We start from the raw sequence: 8179 nt of genomic DNA on the forward strand, positions 1-8179 counted from the left end.
TATAGTAAAAGTAATAAAAAAAAAAACAAAAGGGTGTGTAAGTGACAAAGGGAGTGGGAAAATCAGCACCCTTAAAAAAATCCAACCTAGTTTGTTTTACCCTGCGCACATGAAGGCAGAAAACTGTGGGCATGTTCTTCAGATCTTTATAGAAAGGATAACTCAAAAAGAATGTTACCTGTTCTGTGATACAAGCCAGGGCCTCAATTACAAGAGCCACAACATCAGAACGACGAATGGCACGAAATGCTCGATTCACCGATAAAGCCTCTGTCATGCTACCTGATGAAGCAACGACTGCTCTTCTTCTGATTCCAGCAGTATCAATTAGCCGGAACTTCTGCAAAACCCCCACCAAAAAAAAAAAAGTAGAATGATATAAAGGATTACTGATCTAACAGTTGTGCACTAATATCATAAGCTGGTAAACTAACAATAGCTATAGGATCCCATCTAAGACGGCATATGAGTAGACCTGAACCAAACTATTGCTTGTTCGAGCTCGGCTTATACTTGAACTTGCCTAAACAGCCTCAAGATTTGCCTCAAGGAAACTTCCCAGGCTTGATGATGCAGAACCAATAGGAGAAGGAGAAAGAGAGAGAAGAAGAGAAAGATAAGGGAAAGGACGTTAAGAGGAGAAGAGCAATAGCCAGGCAAATAAGATTTGAATATTTCATAAGTCAAGTATATTAACAAGGAGTCAGACCCTAGCCCACCTTTCTACCTAAACTATTAGAAAATCTCCAAGTGTCTTTAACAAACAGAATAAAAAGCCAGGATAGAAGCACACAAACAGAGAGAAGAAAATAAATTATCAAACTTAAGCAATCTGATCTTGAATAACTCACAAGTGGCACAGTTCTTTTGCAAGCCCAATTCCAAGATTCAGTCGATAAAATCGGCACTTGAATTTCGATTTTGGTAAAAGATGAATAGTGGAAAGTAAGAATAGCTTGAGGTAAATGAACTTCTTAGGCTAGACATGATGGTTTTGTCTCAAGATACAAGTTTACCATCAAACTTTTCATCATTGATTTCACTAGAAATTCTCTTTGTATTCCTAGGCAGAATTCTACATAGAGGAAATTTTTATAAAAGCTCCATTTAAAGAGCGGATGAATACTATTGTGAAAAGCACCTGATCTGAAGTGGTTTTTATGATTCTTCAGTTTCATACTAATAACACAGTAGATTCGCGTAGAACATTTTGTGTAATAACTGCCAGCAATATGTGGTATAATAGAATAGAATGTATAACTGTAATCCAATCAAACCTGTCCATCTGGTCCAATAAATTCAATATCAATTGCATCACGGGTAGTTCCACTGACTGGGCTAACAATTGTCCTGTCCTCCCCAACCAAAGCATTCAAAATGCTACTTTTACCAACATTTGGTCGGCCAACAATCGCAATTGCAGGAACATAATCTTCTTGTTCAGCAAAATCTTCTGGGTCCTATATATATAAGCATAGAAAAATATGTCATAAAGAAACGACAATATTCATAGAACAGGGCAACAACATGCTATGTTGGGCTTAAGAAATTACTAGAAGCACCAGATTTTTTATACTAAGGACTAAGAAGCATGGAGAGATTCTAATATTGAACCGAAAGTTCACTAACATGCTCAAAATGAACACCTTTCTTCCTACAAGTGCTACTTCAAAAGTGAGTAACAGATGGCAAAATTAAGTCAATTGCCAATTAAACTCCAGTATTCAACAAAAGGCAGTTAAATTTGAAGAATGATATAACCTAAAAAAAATTCTGTGATTACAAACCTCAGTATTTTTCAGCCCTGAACACACAAGATCAAGAAGCTCTCCAGTTCCAGTTCCAGATATAGCAGATATAGGAAGTGGTGAAAACCTGGTCAACCAACCAAAAAGCATTATGTACATTAACATAAGGATACTACATTTTTATGTATCCACTAGATCCAAAACTTAAAATGTGCCTATGTGTACCATCATTGTGGATTGTAAATATTAACGCTGATGAAAAGAACCAACCCTAATGAGAAACTCAGACATTATATCCTCCCCAAGTATCAGATTTCGGAAATCAATTTTAAGCTAAGCTAAGTATTGTTAATGCCAAGCTAAAAACAAACAAATCACAAACAAAAAACATAATACAGAGGAGCAAACTTCCTATATTTCTAATCCATCTTAAATGCCAGAGTCAACCTAAGTCATAAAAGAATATCTTCGTAAAAGCAAGAAGACACTTTGCAGTCATTTAGTAACAGAAACATTCTCTTAAGAGTGAAACATAACAATTAATTTTTTTTTTTTGTTCACGGAAATAAAAATCAACATCCTTAATAAGGAGGGCACACTCTCAGGGGCAGCAAATAATAAAAGAGGCTTCAGCTGAGGTAGGAGAGACACTATAATTAGACTAAAAAAGACAAAGCTAGGTGGAAATAAGAAATCCACAGGTATAACTCTTTTTCTGATAAGAAATCCACAGGTACAATTCTGAACTTATATCTTTTATGATGAAAGTTTTCAATAACATTGTTGCTTTGATTATATGCTTAATTGGTCTGTTATGGTGTCTTGTCTAAGTTGCTAATAAGGCATCAGTTCAGATGTCGGAAAAATAAAATGAAGTTATCCTAGAAGTGGCTTTCTTTGCCCTTTATGAAAACAGTTCATGTTTACAAGCCTAATTAGATAATAAATAGACTAGAAAGTCTTGAAACCTGGGACATATGTTGAAAAAAATTGTTCCTTTGATTATTATATGCCTTATTTTTCTGTTTTATTGTCTTGTCGAAGTTGGTATTAAAGCAGGGCTAAATTGGAACTATTAGCAGGCTGTAAGGATGAATAGCATATTTAAACACAACAAAAAGAAAGTGTGTATACCCCTATGATAATGCTACCAGGCATCACCGAGGACAACATAACACATATAACCCACAGAAAGGAGGTAGAATAAAATGGAAACAAGAATTTACTATCTAATACTTTGTTTATTCTGGATTGAACAAAACAGGGTATAACCCATAAGTTCATTAGACAAACATGTTTGTTTTTTTGGGTCGATCATTAGACTAGCAGAGATGCATTACTATTTATCAGTTTTTAAAAGAAAATTAATGCTACTGATCTAAGGCCAGAGCCCTTTTGTCAAAAATTTAGTAAAAACAGATAATAGTTGATCTCACCCTAACGACCAAAACTCTGATGCTTGCATGATCCCTTTACGTGGAGATTCACACTTGTTAACTGCAAGAATGATGTACTTATCTGAGTAGTTCTTACGTAGCCAATCTGAAATTTCCTCATCTGCTGCAGTTAGACCTGCCTGTTTATCACTGTCAATACTATATATTGTTATCTTTACAATTCTAAACCCAGGCACCTTTTTCACCAAAGTATTTGTTAATATAAAACCTCCAAATATGCACTTTTATGAACTCATATCATTTATCCACATGGTTGTCATAAGTGAAAATTAGTGTCAAAATAAGATGGCTATTATTGTAAATAAATTGGAAACAAATCTTTTCGGAAATTATGGAATGACACTACTCCACCTCATGACCAGTTTTTGACAACTTCTATTATTCCTGGTAGAAATCCATTTTATCTTAGAAGAAACACAAACTTTATTTTTCTTAAAGACCTGGAAGTAAAGTACAAGTAGCATGGACAAGAATCTGTCATAACCAGATTGATACCACTCAGCAAAAACACATCACATTCAATTCAAAAGTCCCACCAATCAAATGAACTGCAGTAAAGACATATTTCTGAAATGCTTTTACAAAGATGCGCAAAACAAAGCTAAAAATTTAATGCTATCTGAAATTAGATGCAGTTCACCTTACCATCATAAACTTATATGTGTTTCAATATTGTGTACACTTATACCATTGTACAATTTCAGTGATACAATTTTTTTTTTTAAATTTCTAATATTTAACACGTGTTTTTCGACTTTGAAAGTTTTGAAAATATCAGTTTCTAAATATGTGTATATATATAAATATGTAATTATCACAGTTATCACTTCAGAGGTATTTATGTAATTATTTTTCATTCATTAATATGGCCTGTTGCAAGTATATAAATATGTGTATATATATAGTTATATGTTCTTGTTATTTAATACTACCCTCTCCAAAAGTGTATAGATCACTTTGGGGCTAACACTAAATTTTTAACAACTTTCCAAATTAATTTGGGCCTAAGAAATTTTGCTTTAATGTGTCTTATTGGGCCACCAAAACAATATATAGAAGCGGCATGACTAATGTTACTAATGCAACATTTGCATCTTCAGAAAACCAATAATGTATAAGCATATTGCAGGCTAGAAGCTCATATTTTCCTTACACATACCAGCCTGAAGCAGGCAAAAGAGGCACATTGCAGTGGTCCCACAAGTATTTACCAAAAACTATACCTTGCCATCAACAAGGAATATAATGACAGATGATTCTTCAACAGCTGCAGTAGCTTGCTTCTCTATCATCGAAGGCATCCTGGCAACAGCTGCCTCCCTGGAGGCAAGTGGAATTCCGTCCATACCAATGGTTGTTGAAATAGCTAATTCTTCCATGACACTAGCCTGGGACTTCGAAACTGTAAGAACACCACCAGTATCCACCACCATAAATTCATGATCTCCCCAAAAGGATCTACCATAAAGGCGATCCCTAGTAACCCCAGGTTCATCAACTACAATTGCCTTGTTCCCCTGCAATACATAAAAATGAATAAAAATACAAAGAAACAAAGAAGAAGTCAACTTACAGAATTAAAAGCATTGATATAGTTACATTTGGACGCTTGAAATTGTATATTCAGTATCAAAACGTATTGAAACTAAACAGAAAACAGAAGACCAGATTCTGTTTAAGTACCGAGACAAGGCGATTAAATAATGCTGATTTACCAACATTTGGTCTTCCAACAATTGCTACCCTTGGAAGAAGATGGTCAGGGATCTGCAAATGAAATTTGAATGGTTTAGCGACTATGAATCTTCTCTATTTTTCCTCCACTCAGAAAAAAATAAATAAATAAAAGAAAGAGAGCCCCAAACTTACATTATTTGAAAAGAACAGTCTGATTGCATTATAGAAATCAACAAAACACTTAGCAAAAACCACAAAAAAGGAAAGACAAACAGTAAAAATGCTCCACAGTTATAAGATAAACAGAATTGAGAAAATATGCAAAGACCGCACACTTCGAAGAGCAACAAGTGAGTATTTTTTAGGAATTGCCACCAATTTATGTCTAGTTATGATTTGCAATCTACAACATAGCATTTTTATCAATTCCTAAGATCAAGGGCCTGAGGTCCTAAGTGGTAAAGAAAACGATAACCACTATAATATGAAGATCTTGAATTCATTTACATTAGTCTTGGTCATGCATGAAGATCATGGGCGGCCCAAGCATCTGTTATAAGTTTCAACCAACAGTTATCTCTTTCTTACCATCCTCTAAATGATTTTAATTTTTCTAAAGAACTCGAAAAGCACAATTATGCTTTATGGTTCTGATAACTCCTTATTAAAAGCGCCAAATTCCTAGAAAGATACCAATCCCATTATCCTCAGACATAACTCTCACTACTTTCTCATAAAAACTATGAAAATGACCATGATAAGACGCTTACTTACACTTTTAACTGTACTTTTATGCCTCCTCTGCTTTCGACCAACTTCCTCTTGGTCATCCTTCTCATCTTCTGAAACCATCAGATGACGGATAAGTAGTCATCATACAACCAAATGACAAAGGACACATTGATAACTTGGTCGTCAATAATGCCCAAACAAAATGGGCAACAAAACTAAAGTTAAATTATTTTTATCAAATGTGGAAAAACCTGAAGGAAAATCCTTAAAATAGAAAAAAATGCAGCCTTATTTCTTTTTGAATTTTTTGGAAAAAGTCAGCAGCTTTCAGAATAGTTGGGTGAAATTATGAACAGGGTTCGTCAGATACAATAAAAATCAGCTATTTCCCCCAACTTTAATTGCAATTCAATTTCCAAGAATACCATACCAAGCATCAAAACGATAGTCTAAGGAGCAAATTACAGGCAGAGACAAACGTACCGATTCTGAGCTGGCTGGACAAAGAGGAAGAGAACTCTTGAACCACGTATCGAGCGTCTTCTTCGAGGTCATCGGCGTCGACCGTTGATAAATCGTCTACGCCGTCCGACTCATCCACGAGCTCTCCCACTTCTTCTTCCCCTTCTTCTTCTCCGTCTTCTTCTTGGTCATCTGTTATGGAGATATTGAAATCTTTGGTGGAGAGGCGGGAAAGGAGGCGAGGAAGAGAGGGAAGGCAAGTGTGGAGGGAAAGCGAAGGAGCGCGAGGAATTGGAGAAGATAGAGATTTGGGGATTTGAAATGGGGAAGAGAGAAGAGAAAGGGTTTTGGAGAGAGTAGGAGAAGTGGTGATTCCTCTGTAGCACAAGAGCTCAGTGGTCGGAGCTGCCATTGTCTCTGTAAAAGCTTTTTGAGTTTTCTGGGTGGTAGTTTATCCACTTCCGCGCCTGGCTTGCTGGGGTTTATGCTTTTATTATAATTTTCAAATTTACTGCTAAAATTATTCGACCATAGTTATACGCATAAAATCATGAGTTTTTGTCTTCTAGTTTACCGATATTTCCACTTGGGTCCCTGTAATTTCGATTTTGTAAATTTTACCATTTAATTATCAATATGTCCTCGGTAGTTTACCATAAATCTCACTTTACCTCTTGCAATTTAAGAAGGGTCACATTGTCCCGTGCTGACCTTTATCTTTATGTGTCCCACGTTACATTAATTCGTCAATTTCATAACGAAAGGCATTAAGTTTGCTTAGGTGGCATGGTTAGTTTAATAAATTCATCCACGTGGATAGCTGTAGGTTAAGATGTGGCATGTGTCGTGGCATTTTGTGGGACCCCTCATTAGATTGATGGTTAAAACTCGATATTGAGTATATGGGGTTGTGCAGTCAAGTTAGGAAACTTGCAATGAAAGGGCTTGCCCAAGCAAAAGGCCCATTAGCCTCCCAAAACTCATCATAAGAGCACTTTCACGTATTTGCTATGGCAAAGGGCAAGGGCAAAGGCAAGGCAAGGTCTGTTACTATTCACGTGAATCGTGGTAGCCCATGTAAAAGGCTTGTGGTGTTTCCACCCATTACCATGGCAACCACTATTCACATGAGATATGAGGAGAGTAATTTGTATAGAGTTTTGATGTGGAAAGTGAAGAATATGGCTGAGTATTTTTTTTTTTTAATATGAAAATTTTAGTATTTTTTTAAGATTTTTTTATTTTTATTTTTTGTTGCTGACGTCAGCAAACCTAGGCTAGAGCACGGGCTCGTTTTGCCTTGGGGCTGGCCTGGTTTCGTGGGACCCAGTTGCTGCCCAGGCAGCTTAAACCCGCTGGAAGCGAAAAACGAGCCATGGGCCCCCTCCTGCCTTGGCAAAGGCAACTGCTGGAGTTGCTCTAACGGTGAAAAACTGCCCTGGCAGCAGTGGGCTATACCCAAGCCTTGGCGAGCCCAAAGGCAAGACTTGCATGGGCAAGCTAATGTCATCAGCCAATTTAAATACCAAAAATATTGAAAAAAAAAGGAAAAATATCAAAAAGTTCATAATTTTTTTTATCAATACCTAGCCATGTTCTTCACTTCCTACTCCAAAACTTCATACAAATTCCTCTCCTCATATCTCATGTAAATAGTAGTTGCTCTTGGGTTGCCATGATAATGGGTGGGAATGCATCAAAAAAATTGATAGGGCTGACACTATTCACGTGCCCATGGCAAATGGTTGGAAGTACTCTTAGGGTTAAAAATTAAAAAAAAAATTGGGGATCTAGTGCAAAATATTGAAGCATGAAAATTTGGAAATCTCATCTACAGTTTTAAAATACTCGAAATTAGAGCTCGAAGCTTTGAATGGGGTACTTAGTGCAGGGTTTTTTGTGTTTGAATATTGGTTAAGTTGAATATGGGAAAAGAATTTGGGTACCATTTTACTTGAGATTGGGGGCAAGAATCATTGAATATTGGTTCGTGTTGGACTTTAAGGCTGCAGATTGAGTTGGTGCGACCATGACTGTGCGTAGAGAAGTTGGAACTGTTTAACCCGTGTGTAAGTGGACCCTATCTTCACTACTTTGTCAGAT

General features: G+C 36.3%; 1 protein-coding gene across 2 annotated transcripts in view; it reads right to left on the reverse strand.

The window, feature by feature from the left end:
- The window catches only part of LOC18781533 (GTPase Der), a 10799-nt gene extending 4214 nt beyond the window's left edge, over window positions 1-6585 (reverse strand). Inside the window, exons 1-8 of one of the 2 annotated variants that reach the window (XM_007214744.2) lie at window positions 6098-6585; window positions 5657-5724; window positions 4889-4972; window positions 4429-4722; window positions 3185-3324; window positions 1788-1875; window positions 1278-1460; window positions 179-340 (exon numbers count right to left, since the gene is read on the reverse strand). In XM_007214744.2, coding sequence (XP_007214806.2) covers window positions 179-340; window positions 1278-1460; window positions 1788-1875; window positions 3185-3324; window positions 4429-4722; window positions 4889-4972; window positions 5657-5724; window positions 6098-6488 — 1410 coding nt within the window. In that variant the 5' untranslated portion in view covers window positions 6489-6585. The remainder of the gene's footprint in view (window positions 1-178; window positions 341-1277; window positions 1461-1787; window positions 1876-3184; window positions 3325-4428; window positions 4723-4888; window positions 4973-5656; window positions 5725-6097) is intronic. The other variant, XM_020561861.1, reaches the window with a different exon arrangement.

Source organism: Prunus persica, chromosome G4 (genome assembly GCF_000346465.2).
Source record: "Prunus persica cultivar Lovell chromosome G4, Prunus_persica_NCBIv2, whole genome shotgun sequence".
NCBI classification, from domain to species: Eukaryota; Viridiplantae; Streptophyta; class Magnoliopsida; order Rosales; family Rosaceae; genus Prunus; species Prunus persica.